Source organism: Miniopterus natalensis, chromosome 19 (assembly GCF_054644295.1).
Source record: "Miniopterus natalensis isolate mMinNat1 chromosome 19, mMinNat1.hap1, whole genome shotgun sequence".
NCBI lineage: Eukaryota > Metazoa > Chordata > Mammalia > Chiroptera > Miniopteridae > Miniopterus > Miniopterus natalensis.
The window spans coordinates 10,974,466-10,989,299 of record NC_142099.1 but is presented as its reverse complement, the minus strand read 5'-3'; the positions used below and the strand labels follow the sequence as shown (position 1 = coordinate 10,989,299).

The window sequence follows — 14,834 nt, the reverse complement described above, 5'->3', positions numbered from 1 at the left end:
TTGCATTCCTGGTATAAACCTGGGTTGATCATGATATATATTATTATTTTTAAAGCCACCGTTGAATATAGTTAGGCAATATCTTATTTAGTATTTTTAAATATAGGTTCATAAATTAAATGTGACTAATTTTCTTTTGCTGTATCGTTCACATCTAGTTATAGAATTAAGATGACAGCATTTGATAAAATTAGCTGGATAGCTATCACTTTTTCTCTTTTCTGGAATAATTTGTATAAAATAAGAACTGTTTCTTGAATGTCCAATAGAACTTGTGCTAATAATGTAGGTATCCTTTTTTTCAAGGTGAGAAAACCTTTTATTATTACTTAAAATTTTCAATATTTATTGGCCTAACAGATTTATCTATTTTCTTTTCTTGCATCAGTTTTGGCAATTTATATTTTTTCTTATATATATAAAATATATTTATATGTAAATATTTATATATTTATAAATATATTAAAATATTTATATATAAAAAGATATAAAAATATTTATATATAAAATATTTTTTATATATCTCCTTTTAATCTAAGTTTTTAAATGTGTTAGCTTATGTTCAGTGATCACATCTCCTTTCTTGTTATGTATTTTATTATATATATAATTTTTATTCTTGGATTAATCTTGGCAGAAGTCCATCTTATTAATCATTTCAAAGAAATAGCTTTTGTTTATGTTAATGCTCATTATTTTTGTTCCTTATTTCATTGATTTCTGACTTTATTTACTCCTTTGCTGCTTCCTCCTCTTTTCCCATGCCTTCATTCGAATGTTTAGCACACCTCTGTTTACTCTTTTTGTTTCCTGATAAATGTATTTAATACCATCCATTTCCCTCTAAGAATTGTTTGATTTCTGTCCCACAAATTTTGACATGCAGTATTTTTATCATAATTTAGTTCTAAGTATTTCTCAATTCTCTTCATTATTTCTTTTTAACCCAAAGAATATTTGGTTTCCAAAGATATGAAGTTATTTTTAGCTCTTTATTTGCTATTAATTATTTACTATATTATGATCAGAGATAATAGGCTATATGATGTTGATCTTCCAGAATTTATTCCTTTATAGCCTGAGTGGTCTATTTTTCTGGCTGCAGAACATATCCTAGAAGTATGCATGTTCTCAGTTTAGTGGATAAAGGGTTCTATATATTTGTAATAGCTCAAGCTGGATAATCTGTCATGTAGTGTTAATTATACGTGCTATGTTATACAGCAGATCTCTAGAACTTAAGCATCTAGCATAACAAAATTTATATAATCTACTAAACAAGTCCCCCTTTCCTGCTTCCCCTGCCCCTGGAAACTGTGATTCTGGTCTCTGCTTCTGTAAGTTTGGCTATTTTATTTCTTTTTCATCTTTACCAGAAGACATGCTTAGAGAGAAGAAGGGAGAGAGAGAAACATCAATTGGTTGCCCCCCATACATGCCCCTACCGGAGGTTGAACCTGCATCGTAGCTATGTGCCCGGACTGGTAATTGAACTGCAACCTTTTGGTGTGTGGGCAACACTCCAACCAACTGAACTACCCAGCCAGGGCAGAGAGTTATTTTTTAAAAAATATGTTAACATGTATTGGATTTATTATTATTAAATAAATAAATATTGTTTAACTTCTCTGTTTTAATTTCTTACATGGAAAATAGTGATAGATATAATCCATAGAAACAAAAGCTCTTGGGACTCCTCAGTAATTTTTAAGAGCAAATAGAGGACCTGAGACAGAAAAGCCTGAGAATCACTTCTTTATGGAAATAATTGTTCATTAAATGGATAAAAAAAATTATTTCTAAAGTAGATAACGAGAAAGCTATGGCTTACCTTCACCCTGAACATGATCTTTGTGCTCAATGGCTAGGCTCTAAGTACTGTAAAGAACTGAAATTTTTTCCTATTCAATAAGTGAAGTCGATTTCCTTGCAATTATATTCTCTAAATAGAATGCTGACAAGAGCCAAATCCATACTAGAGAAGTGACTCTACAAACAAGAAATTTTGACTAAAGCTTGGAGACCTGCCATACAAAATAGGTCCATTTTAGGGTCCTTCATAAATGCTTGGATCTCCTCCCAAGTTACATCTTTTCCTATATGCCCTGATTGTGTAGGGCTAGAGCATTGCCCTTTTCACCTATAGGTATTATACTCAACCTTTGTCCTCAGAATTACCCTGACTTAATATAGTTTGTCCCATGGTTCTTGATTCCCAATCCTCAAGCTCACCAGAGAACTTTCTTTCCTTTATTCTCTGAAAGCTCATAGTCAAATACATTCTGGTTAAATATAAAAGCTTCATCATCAGTAACTTTTACTGCTTTGGCTGTTCAAAAGTGCTTTTCTTTTCAGCAAATGACACACCCTGTGAATGAGTAGTGAGAATCATTAGCGAGAATTGCTTACATTGAAATACTTGGAAAAAGACATTTTTAGCATTCAGAATATCATTTTGCTTTGTCCTCTGGGGGCTTTTCCTCTGGGTCATTGTGAGGAAATTAAATAAAAATGTTTATTTTATATTCTATGCTAAAAAAATTCAGTCACTCAGTAAGAGGCCTAAATACCCCATTTTAATGTCATACTTTATCCTTAACAGAAATGGGTACAAAGCAGGGAAATACCTTAATCAATCATTAAAGGAGGCATCTGTAAAACTAATATTTAAGTGACCCCTTTGGTATTGGAGAGGATTTTATGGCCGCAGGCAACATACAATGAGCCCATTTGGGATGGGTAATTGGTATGCTTTTCTTCTGTTTAAGTGAAAGAAGGGCTTACTGTAAGCACATGTTCTTAGAAAAATTTTAGGAAGGAATGCATATAGAAGTTGAGGATTTGGGGAAGTGATTTTGTTAAGACTATCCATGTCTGTCCACAGACCTAAGTGAGTGAAGCCAGCTTCAGTGTGGGGGAGGCATTCAAAAATGATGGAAACTCTGATGAGCTGACTCACACATGTCCAGTCCAAAGTGAGCTTATAACTTCTCAGATCTGGCTGGTTGTTCAGAAGGAATGTTGGCCCAGGGTTGCTGGATATTTGGCTTAAGAGAAAATGGAAATCCAGGGACTTTTTCTTTTTGGTGTGATATGCTAATTTCTAAACATTTTATCTAATTTGTATTTTAAAAATGCGAACCAGTAGTATGCTGGCCAAATGAAACACATTGGTAGACTAGCTATGCCTTAATAGTCACTTTTGAACTTCTAGGTTTCTGTATGTGACCAATGGCCTCACCCAAATTTTATACCATATAAAGAAAGTACCAACAAAGTTCACTCTTTCCTCAAAGTCTCTCTCTTTTTTTTTTTTTTCCTTTCTATAGACTTGCTCTGTCTGCTTGATGACTCAAGCCACAAATCTAGCAGGTCATCTTAGACACCTTCATCTCACTCACGCACTGTATACCATGTAACCACAGATCTTTTCAGAAATATGTTTTGTATCTAGCCCTTCTTCTGTACTCTATGTAACCTCTGTCATCTTTTACCTAGATTATTGTAGTAACCTCCAAATTAGTCTCCAGACCTCTAGTATTTCCCCTCTTACACACACATATACGCATGCGTGCGCGCGCGCGCACACACACACACACGAATCTTCCCTAGTGAATATGTTATTATGTGACTTAAAGAACCCTTTGTTGATTCTTAATTGCTTACAGATAAAGACTAAAGTTCTTAGCAAGGTTTATAAAGTTCACTGTGACTCATCCTCTGCCTGTTGTTCTGATACCATCATTTCTTGCCGTGTTGCCACATAGATGCTGTCTTAGCCATGCTGAATTATCTCACGTTCCCTGAACTCACCATGGCCTTTCTTACTTTAACACTTTACACATACTTTAAAAATATGTAAGCCTGGAGTAGTCGCCCAAGTAAACCTGGATAACTCCTAGCCATTTCTGAAGACCTACTACAAAATTCTCTTCTTTTCTAAAGACATTTTTGAATCTTGTTTCTTTATTTTTAGTCAGTTAGTTGATCACTTTGCTGCAAACGCAGATCCTTGATCATATCTATTATAGCACTTGCCAGAGTGTTTATGTGTGTTGCTTTCTCACATGTTGATTTCCCTGATGAACATGTAAACTACTAAAAGACAGGGGCAGTGTCTCACATATTTGTAACTTCAGTACCAAGTACAGTGTCTTTTAATTAAGTAGTTATTAAAACTTCTCTCCAATGAATAAATGAGTGAATGAGTGATCCTGGATGCTCCATTGACAACACCCTCATTATCTGATCATCTGGATTCTGTCATCAAACTAATAAGAGAGGGATTGATCAGCCTAGCCCACATTCTCAGATTGCTTGATGAAGGAGAGCTATAGAAATGTGAGTGTTTTGTCACACATAGGTGGAGCTCAACCACTTATTCTTACAGGCTTGGCTAGCTGAGCCTCACAAAATGTGCCAGGAAAGGCATTAGGAAGAGTGAAGCACAGATTTGGAAGAAGAGCAATGGGAACTAGATAGTAATGTTCCTGGAAAATAAAGGCTATCGGGTACTCCCCTACTCCCCCAAATATTTAAACCTAAAGCTTATGTGGTGTGCATTGGGAGGCAACATAAACCTTGTCCAGCCCCTGAAATTGCACCAATTGAAAACAATTGCAGACTCTAATGCATTTTTTTTTTTTTTTAAATGCTGCTTGGAATACATTAGTTTGAGTGAGATGTTATTTTGTTTGTTATTGGTTGGTTGGTTTTAAAGACACCCAGCCAGCTGAGCAATTCAATAACATCAGAGCTGACAAATTTCACCTTGAGAATTTGAGGAAGAAGAACGATCGAATTACTGTCTTTTAAAAGTCCTCTTGTCAAAAGGGAAAGGGAGATACTGCTGAGTGATGTATGGAGAATTTTTTAACATTAAAATTTTTTAAGTTTTTAACATTTAAAAAATTAAAAAAATTTATCTATCTACCTACCTACCTAAAAGAAGAGACATGAACAGATTTTTAGAGGAAAGAAAATAAGGGAAACCAGCGCTTGCTGTATGGGCTCTTGTTGGAGTTCTGTGCTGGGTGGCCTGGTGGAGAAGACACCTGGGCTTTGAGTTAGCTGGGTCTGACTTGAATTTGCCACTTTGCAGGTTACCAACTATGTGTTTTAAAAGCTTCTCTCACCCTCAATTTTGCAAGTTTGTTGTAGGGAAAGTGAAGCATAGTAAGTAGGCATTCAATACATTTTAGTTTTCTTGCTTTAATTCATAGTGGAATAAATAACACAAATATTTACTATTTTGTATTAAGTAATAGAAGCAGACTACAACTGTTCTTTGATTCCCAGCCCTAGACCTGGGACCCTTCAGTCTGTGGGCTGATGCCCTAACCACTGAGCCAAACCAGCTAGGGTGAGTTTCAGTTTTATATACCACATATGAGTAAAATATTATGGTTCTTAGCTTTCCCCCCTGACTTATTTGAGCATAATATTCTCAAGTTCCATCCATGTTGTCGCAAATGGCAGTCTTTTCTTATGGCTGAGTGGCATTCCATTGTGTACATGTTCCACATCTTTATCCAGTCCTCTGTTGAAAGACACCGTGGTTGTCTCCATGTGTTGGCCACCACGAATAATGCTGCAGTGAGCATAGGGGTGCATATATCTTTGCCAGTACATGTTTTTGAGTTTTTGGGGTATATACCCAGGAGAGGGATTGCTGGGTCTTATGGTAGTTATGTTCTGAAGTTTTTGAGGAATTGCCAAGCTGTTTTCCATAGTGGCTGTACCAGTCTACATTCCCACCAGCAGTGAATGAGGGTTGCCTTTTCTCCACAACCTCTCTAACACCAAGGGAAGGGGGTGGAGGGATAGGGGGTGAAGGGGGCCTCATATTTAGTGACAGAAGATGATTTGGCTTTGGGTGGTGGGCATATAGTGCAATATACAGATCTTGTGACATAGAAGTCCACACCTGAAACCTATATAATTCTATTAACCAATGTCACCCCAATAAATTTAATAATAAAAAAAGGCTTCAGAGTCTGTGTGAATGGCCCTTCAGTAGTGCCCAAGTTTATTATTAGAGAGGAAGCGCCCTCTGCTGGTTTGGTTCATTTCCAATCAAATCCAATGTTGCCTGAATCTTCTTCCTTTTCTGTTTTTTCATTTTCTCTTGCTCGTTGCCCCTGTAGCTTATACGTGCTCTCACTTTGGTTGCATTAGATTGCTCAACACAGGTTTCACTCAGCATGCAATATTATGTTAGAAGGTCCTTTCTGGTTATCAAAAACTCTTGGAACACTTACACGCCAACAAAGCAACCGACGCATGCCAGGTGTCTAGTACACACTGACCTTCCCACACTGAAAGGTCATTTTTATCTAGGATGTTTGGAGAAAGAAGAATTTTATCTTTGTTTCTCCCAGTTTGGCCACTGAGAGTTCTTTCTCAGTGTCATGTGCTCCTCCCTGACAGTACAACTGTGCTATGAAGAGTGCTTTGCTATCGCTTGGTATTCTTTGGCACAGGGATGCTTTATCTATAGGATGCTGGCAGTCGGTGGTGATAGAGGGCAAATCTTTAACTGTACATACTCTATGACTCTCTCTTCCCAGTGGAGTAGCATCTAAGAAATTCAACTCTTCACAGAGGTTCCACATGAGGGCGCCCCAGTTGCTCAACTTTTCTGTTGTAGATCACACCTGCTCTCCCACTTTTATCTCTCCTTTCATCTTAGAAAGGGAATGTGTAACTCTCTTTGAATTATTTTAGAATACTCTTGGTGTAATTTATAAGGAACAACTGTCTTCAATTTGATTAAAACAAATTATCGAGGTTCTTAGCAGTCTGAAATATATAATTTTTCCATTGTATTTAAACTTCAAACGAGTGTGGTCAAGGGATTATGGGAATCACTCATAAATATTTGACCTATATTCAGGGGTGGGCAAAAGTAGGTTAAATTACCAGCCATCATTACCTAAAAGATAAATCATAGGTAAGGATACAAAATAATAACAATAATAAGACAAATAAGAAGTAATATAATAATTAATAAATAATAATGCAAGAATAAACTGTTTCATGTACTTACAACTGTAAACCTACTTTTGCCCCACCCCATATTATATTTACGCATACACACAAGCACACATACATACAGTAAAGGCAACTTAACATTGATTCAGGGGAGTGGTAAAATTTTAGACATTCCTAAATTTAAATTTAAGGATTAAAGAATGTGGAATTATAGATGTATAGAATGAGCGTAGACCTATTGGCAGGGTTTGCGAATCAGGAAATCTATACCCTGGGTCATAGCAGCCCTTCTAATAGACTACATGATTTGGGCAAGTTGATCTCTTTGGATCTCACTTACTTTACGTACAATAGAAATTGTTTGGATGAGATTAAATACAATATCTAAATTTCTAATGATTATTTGATAATTTTATTCAGTTAATGAATGGTGATAGATTTGTATGAATTGGTTATATTTAGGGTTAACTATCATATACTATCATAAACATTTTTTAATGTTTATCATTAATAGTATAATAATTTTATTTCCTTTTACTAATAAACTAACATGACTAGTGTTCTATTGATCATATAACATGATCTAAAGTTCATATTGTCCTTAAAATAAAATATTAAAAACTAGATATAGAATATGTTCTGAGTCTAATCAGAAGAATGAGCCTATTTTTTGTTTTTTTTCATGTAACTTCTTCCCTCAATAGGGGCATGTGATCTTGAATACCCGTTGATGAATTTCACTTTAGTTTGAATTCCAAAAATTACAGTGAAAGGAAAATAGCTTGAGTGTTTGGGGAGGTGAGGATGGTGGAGCACCAAATTCTGATATAGGGAATTATCACTATTTTTAAAAATATTTTTAAATTTTATTTTTGTTTAAAATATTACAGATGTCCCTTTTTCTCCCCAATGACCCGGTCCACCCTGTCCCATCCCCCTCCCCAGTCCCTTTCCCCACCATTGTCTGTGTCCTTGGGTTGTGCATGTACGCATATAAATTCTTTGGTTACTCTCTCCCCCTCCACCCAACCACCCTCCTCCATTAGGGAATTATCACTCTTTTGATTAGATTAAATGTGCTTTGAGGCGATGATCTCTAAAGTACTTACTAGCTCTTATATTCTGGACATTTTCTGTGGATTTTATAGCAGTAAATTTTCTACTGAAGTTAGTATCTTTTATACATTTTTTTCTACTTTTTGTTGCTTCTCTTGCTCTTCATAATAAATTAATGTCTTTTTTCCTCCTAGACAGGAAGGAAAAAAAAAATTTTTTTTAATTGATTTTTACAGAGAGGAAGGGAGAGTGAGAGAGAGAGAGAAACATCCATGTGAGAGCAGAACATTGATTGGCTACCTCCCACATGCCCCCTACCAGGAATTGAGACCACAATCTAGGCATGTGCCCCAATCAAGAGTCAAACCTACAACTTTTGGGAGCACAGGACGATGCCTAACCAACTGAGCCACACCAGCCAGGGCAAGGACTATACTTTTAATCATTTTTTTTTTTGACTAGAAAATTCAGAACCCCATTAGCCTCCACTGCCATTAGCCTCCATTGTCAGGGGTATTTTAATTAATATCTTTGACGGAGAGAGTTTGTGGTGCATGACTCATTTCCAGAGCTTGGGTTGTTTCAGGGTATAGTGCTTGGGATTGTGTTTGATGATTGCTGTGACGATCACTATAAACCAAACATCTAAAGTAAGCCCATCAGTATAAAGCATTTCTTTCTGTAAATGCTTTGGACAGTAATTACATTGAGGAAAAGATGGGATGTGATTGAGTTTATTGAGTTTTGCCTTCTTTGGATTTCCTATTATTGGTAGCTGATGCTTCACTCCCATCTAGGTGTTCAGGGGTAGAAAGAAATGTACATCTGACTTCATGACAGGGAGCTTTGTTTGTGTTTGTGAGGATGAAAGAGAAGTGAAACTATACTTTGATGAAAAGTTTATTGTTAATTTTTATGCAATACAGTTTTCTGGATCCTATATCCAGGAGGTCATGACAATAAATTCAAAAGTAGTAGTACAGAGCTTCAGTGGTGGCACAAAAGAAGTGATTCTTCTGAATCTTCTGTACCATGACATTCTTTGCTCAGGACATGGAATGTGTTACAATGTTATTAGAGAAATTTTGGCTCCTGAACCATGTCTCTTAGCTCCCTGGATAAGTTTGTCAATAAGTAATTAAAACAAAACCGGAAAATCTAAAATTTGAATTTCAGAAAATTTTTTAAAAAATGCCCATTTTATCCCAAAGTACCCAAATCACTTTTGTCATATAATATTAAATATAGCCCCAAATGCCATTTATTTCTTCCATTCACTGTTTTTCAGCCAAAGAGCTTAATGGTTAAGGAGCCTTACAAAAAAAAAACCCAAACACCTTGCACCAAACAAAAGAGTACCACAGTTAAAATACTTATTCCCTGACTACCAAAAGAAGGGATCATGTTAAATATCTTAATTCCATGCATGTGTCTCATTTCTTCTTTGAGTTAGTTCTTAGGTTAGTTTTCTATTGTCTTCAAATTATTATTCAAAGTAATAGTATTTTTGTTCTTGGATATATTGATAGAGTGGGGTGTTGATATCTAAGTAATAGGAACCTGAATCTGTTCTCTCCCTTCCCGGGTAACCACTGGCCTCAGAGTCTCTTGCCCGCATGTCATCCATATGCTGATTGTTTCTGCTGATGCTCCCTGTCATACTTGATCCTGGCTCTTGCTTTTGCCTTCCCCCGCTCCATGCAGTCGTACTGCTTGATGAAGACCTATATATATACTCCTCAGCTCCTGTATGATCTTGGCTATGAAGAGGGTGACTGGAAATGGATCTTTTACTTATGTCAGTTTCCTGCCCATAGCTGTCACTTGAATGACCATGGCTATATACTTGCCTTTCACTGGTGTTGAATCCAGATTGATCCTGGGCATCTCCTGATTGTCCATGACTTGATCCCATTCTATTGAACTCGGACTGTCCATGCCTAAGTCCTAATTGTTCATGAATCTGTTTCCCCCAATTTTCTGAATGTTCTTTACTATTGTTATGGGATCCCTGCCAACTAGTTGAACTAGATTCTGAATGACTGTAAGCTGACAGTTGATTGTTTCCAGTTCCTGTTGACCTAACAGGGCTAGATTGGCGACTGCTTGATCTGCTGCCCCCAGAAGGTCCATACCCAAACTGCCCATAGTCATATTCTGCCCTTCCATAGCTACCATGTTTCCATCTTTGACTTGATCCATGATGTTGTCTTCCACTAGTTTCTGAATGAGAATGACTACTTCCAGATTGGTCATAGTGGCTACTTGACTGTTTCCTTGTGCTGTCCCTTGACTCCCTAGATGGAAAATGTGATTGTGTATGACTAGATTCCCTTCTTCCACTTTTGCCAGATCCTGACTGTGAGGATTGCCCATGGCCTGCCTGCCCATGTTTCTTGGTGTCTCCTGACTGTCCATGAGTAGTTCCCTGACTCCCTTGACTAGAGGATCCCCACTGTCCATGTTGAGATCCAGCCTGGCCATGACTGGACCCTGAGTGTCTCTGTGAGCCTCCCGAATGCCATTCACTGCCACTGGACTCACTGTGACTAGATCCCCTTCTTCCACCTTTGCCGGATCCTGACTGTGGGGATTGCCCATGGCCTGCCTGCCCATGTTTCTTGGTGTCTCCTGACTGTCCATGAGTAGTTCCCTGACTCCCTTGACTAGAGGATCCCCACTGTCCATGTTGAGATCCAGCCTGGCCATGACTGGACCCTGAGTGTCTCTGTGAGCCTCCCGAATGCCATTCACTGCCACTGGACTCACTGTGACTAGATCCCCTTCTTCCACTTTTGCCAGATCCTGACTGTGGGGATTGTCCATGGCCTGCCTGCCCATGTTTCTTGGTGTCTCCTGACTGTCCATGAGTAGTTCCCTGACTCCCTTGACTAGAGGATCCCCACTGTCCATGTTGAGATCCAGCCTGGCCATGACTGGACCCTGAGTGTCTCTGTGAGCCTCCCGAATGCCATTCACTGCCACTGGACTCACTGTGACTAGATCCCCTTCTTCCACTTTTGCCGGATCCTGACTGTGGGGATTGCCCATGGCCTGCCTGCCCATGTTTCTTGGTGTCTCCTGACTGTCCATGAGTAGTTCCCTGACTCCCTTGACTAGAGGATCCCCACTGTCCATGTTGAGATCCAGCCTGGCCATGACTGGACCCTGAGTGTCTCTGTGAGCCTCCCGAATGCCATTCACTGCCACTGGACTCACTGTGACTAGATCCCCTTCTTCCACTTTTGCCGGATCCTGACTGTGGGGATTGCCCATGGCCTGCCTGCCCATGTTTCTTGGTGTCTCCTGACTGTCCATGAGTAGTTCCCTGACTCCCTTGACTAGAGGATCCCCACTGTCCATGTTGAGATCCAGCCTGGCCATGACTGGACCCTGAGTGTCTCTGTGAGCCTCCCGAATGCCATTCACTGCCACTGGACTCACTGTGACTAGATCCCCTTCTTCCACTTTTGCCGGATCCTGACTGTGGGGATTGCCCATGGCCTGCCTGCCCATGTTTCTTGGTGTCTCCTGACTGTCCATGAGTAGTTCCCTGACTCCCTTGACTAGAGGATCCCCACTGTCCATGTTGAGATCCAGCCTGGCCATGACTGGACCCTGAGTGTCTCTGTGAGCCTCCCGAATGCCATTCACTGCCACTGGACTCACTGTGACTAGATCCCCTTCTTCCACTTTTGCCAGATCCTGACTGTGGGGATTGTCCATGGCCTGCCTGCCCATGTTTCTTGGTGTCTCCTGACTGTCCATGAGTAGTTCCCTGACTCCCTTGACTAGAGGATCCCCACTGTCCATGTTGAGATCCAGCCTGGCCATGACTGGACCCTGAGTGTCTCTGTGAGCCTCCCGAATGCCATTCACTGCCACTGGACTCACTGTGACTAGATCCCCTTCTTCCACTTTTGCCAGATCCTGACTGTGGGGATTGCCCATGGCCTGCCTGCCCATGTTTCTTGGTGTCTCCTGACTGTCCATGAGTAGTTCCCTGACTCCCTTGACTAGAGGATCCCCACTGTCCATGTTGAGATCCAGCCTGGCCATGACTGGACCCTGAGTGTCTCTGTGAGCCTCCCGAATGCCATTCACTGCCACTGGACTCACTGTGACTAGATCCCCTTCTTCCACTTTTGCCAGATCCTGACTGTGGAGATTGCCCATGGCCTGCCTGCCCATGTTTCTTGGTGTCTCCTGACTGTCCATGAGTAGTTCCCTGACTCCCTTGACTAGAGGATCCCCACTGTCCATGTTGAGATCCAGCCTGGCCATGACTGGACCCTGAGTGTCTCTGTGAGCCTCCCGAATGCCATTCACTGCCACCGGACTCACTGTGGCTAGATCCCCTTCTTCCACTTTTGCCGGATCCTGACTGTGGGGATTGCCCATGGCCTGCCTGCCCATGTTTCTTGGTGTCTCCTGACTGTCCATGAGTAGTTCCCTGACTCCCTTGACTAGAGGATCCCCACTGTCCATGTTGAGATCCAGCCTGGCCATGACTGGACCCTGAGTGTCTCTGTGAGCCTCCCGAATGCCATTCACTGCCACTGGACTCACTGTGACTAGATCCCCTTCTTCCACTTTTGCTGGATCCTGACTGTGGGGATTGCCCATGGCCTGCCTGCCCATGTTTCTTGGTGTCTCCTGACTGTCCATGAGTAGTTCCCTGACTCCCTTGACTAGAGGATCCCCACTGTCCATGTTGAGATCCAGCCTGGCCATGACTGGACCCTGAGTGTCTCTGTGAGCCTCCCGAATGCCATTCACTGCCACTGGACTCACTGTGACTAGATCCCCTTCTTCCTCTTTTGCCAGATCCTGACTGTGGGGATTGCCCATGGCCTGCCTGCCCATGTTTCTTGGTGTCTCCTGACTGTCCACGAGTAGTTCCCTGACTCCCTTGACTAGAGGATCCCCACTGTCCATGTTGAGATCCAGCCTGGCCATGACTGGACCCTGAGTGTCTCTGTGAGCCTCCCGAATGCCATTCACTGCCACCGGACTCACTGTGACTAGATCCCCTTCTTCCACTTTTGCCAGATCCTGACTGTGGGGATTGCCCATGGCCTGCCTGCCCATGTTTCTTGGTGTCTCCTGACTGTCCATGAGTAGTTCCCTGACTCCCTTGACTAGAGGATCCCCACTGTCCATGTTGAGATCCAGCCTGGCCATGACTGGACCCTGAGTGTCTCTGTGAGCCTCCCGAATGCCATTCACTGCCACCGGACTCACTGTGACTAGATCCCCTTCTTCCACTTTTGCCGGATCCTGACTGTGGGGATTGCCCATGGCCTGCCTGCCCATGTTTCTTGGTGTCTCCTGACTGTCCATGAGTAGTTCCCTGACTCCCTTGACTAGAGGATCCCCACTGTCCATGTTGAGATCCAGCCTGGCCATGACTGGACCCTGAGTGTCTCTGTGAGCCTCCTGAATGCCATTCACTGCCACCGGACTCACTGTGACTAGATCCCCTTCTTCCACTTTTGCCAGATCCTGACTGTGGGGATTGCCCATGGCCTGCCTGCCCATGTTTCTTGGTGTCTCCTGACTGTCCATGAGTAGTTCCCTGACTCCCTTGACTAGAGGATCCCCACTGTCCATGTTGAGATCCAGCCTGGCCATGACTGGACCCTGAGTGTCTCTGTGAGCCTCCCGAATGCCATTCACTGCCACTGGACTCACTGTGACTAGATCCCCTTCTTCCACTTTTGCCAGATCCTGACTGTGGGGATTGCCCATGGCCTGCCTGCCCATGTTTCTTGGTGTCTCCTGACTGTCCATGAGTAGTTCCCTGACTCCCTTGACTAGAGGATCCCCACTGTCCATGTTGAGATCCAGCCTGGCCATGACTGGACCCTGAGTGTCTCTGTGAGCCTCCCGAATGCCATTCACTGCCACTGGACTCACTGTGACTAGATCCCCTTCTTCCGCCTTTGCTGGACCCTGACTGTGGGGATTGCCCATGGCCTGCCTGCCCATGTTTCTTGGTGTCTCCTGACTGTCCATGAGTAGTTCCCTGACTCCCTTGACTAGAGGATCCCCACTGTCCATGTTGAGATCCAGCCTGGCCATGACTGGACCCTGAGTGTCTCTGTGAGCCTCCCGAATGCCATTCACTGCCACTGGACTCACTGTGACTAGATCCCCTTCTTCCACTTTTGCCAGATCCTGACTGTGGGGATTGCCCATGGCCTGCCTGCCCATGTTTCTTGGTGTCTCCTGACTGTCCATGAGTAGTTCCCTGACTCCCTTGACTAGAGGATCCCCACTGTCCATGTTGAGATCCAGCCTGGCCATGACTGGACCCTGAGTGTCTCTGTGAGCCTCCCGAATGCCATTCACTGCCACTGGACTCACTGTGACTAGATCCCCTTCTTCCACCTTTGCTGGATCCTGACTGTGGGGATTGCCCATGGCCTGCCTGCCCATGTTTCTTGGTGTCTCCTGAATGTCCATGAGTAGTTCCCTGACTCCCTTGACTAGAGGATCCCCACTGTCCATGTTGAGATCCAGCCTGGCCATGACTGGACCCTGAGTGTCTCTGTGAGCCTCCCGAATGCCATTCACTGCCACTGGACTCACTGTGACTAGATCCCCTTCTTCCACCTTTGCTGGATCCTGACTGTGGGGATTGCCCATGGCCTGCCTGCCCATGTTTCTTGGTGTCTCCTGACTGTCCATGAGTAGTTCCCTGACTCCCTTGACTAGAGGATCCCCACTGTCCATGTTGAGATCCAGCCTGGCCATGACTGGACCCTGAGTGTCTCTGTGTG

At 42.1% G+C, this 14,834-nt stretch overlaps 2 protein-coding genes across 2 annotated transcripts; both read right to left on the bottom strand.

Moving 5' to 3' along the window:
- Positions 1 to 8,608: 8,608 nt before the first annotated feature.
- On the bottom strand, positions 8,609 to 12,762 carry LOC148090864 (uncharacterized). The gene is made up of 2 exons (XM_087828165.1): positions 11,856 to 12,762; positions 8,609 to 8,679 (listed from the first exon to the last, which is right to left on the bottom strand). Exons 1-2 carry the CDS (start codon positions 12,760 to 12,762, stop codon positions 8,609 to 8,611), a joined length of 978 nt encoding a protein of 325 aa, XP_087684291.1.
- A 669-nt stretch (positions 12,763 to 13,431) lies between these two features.
- Positions 13,432 to 14,787, bottom strand: LOC148090863 (uncharacterized; the record flags this gene model as incomplete). Its single annotated transcript, XM_087828164.1, has 3 exons — positions 14,576 to 14,787; positions 14,126 to 14,302; positions 13,432 to 13,852 (listed from the first exon to the last, which is right to left on the bottom strand). Coding segments are annotated over exons 1-3 (810 nt in total), but the record flags the coding sequence as incomplete, so codon positions are not given.
- Positions 14,788 to 14,834: the final 47 nt, after the last annotated feature.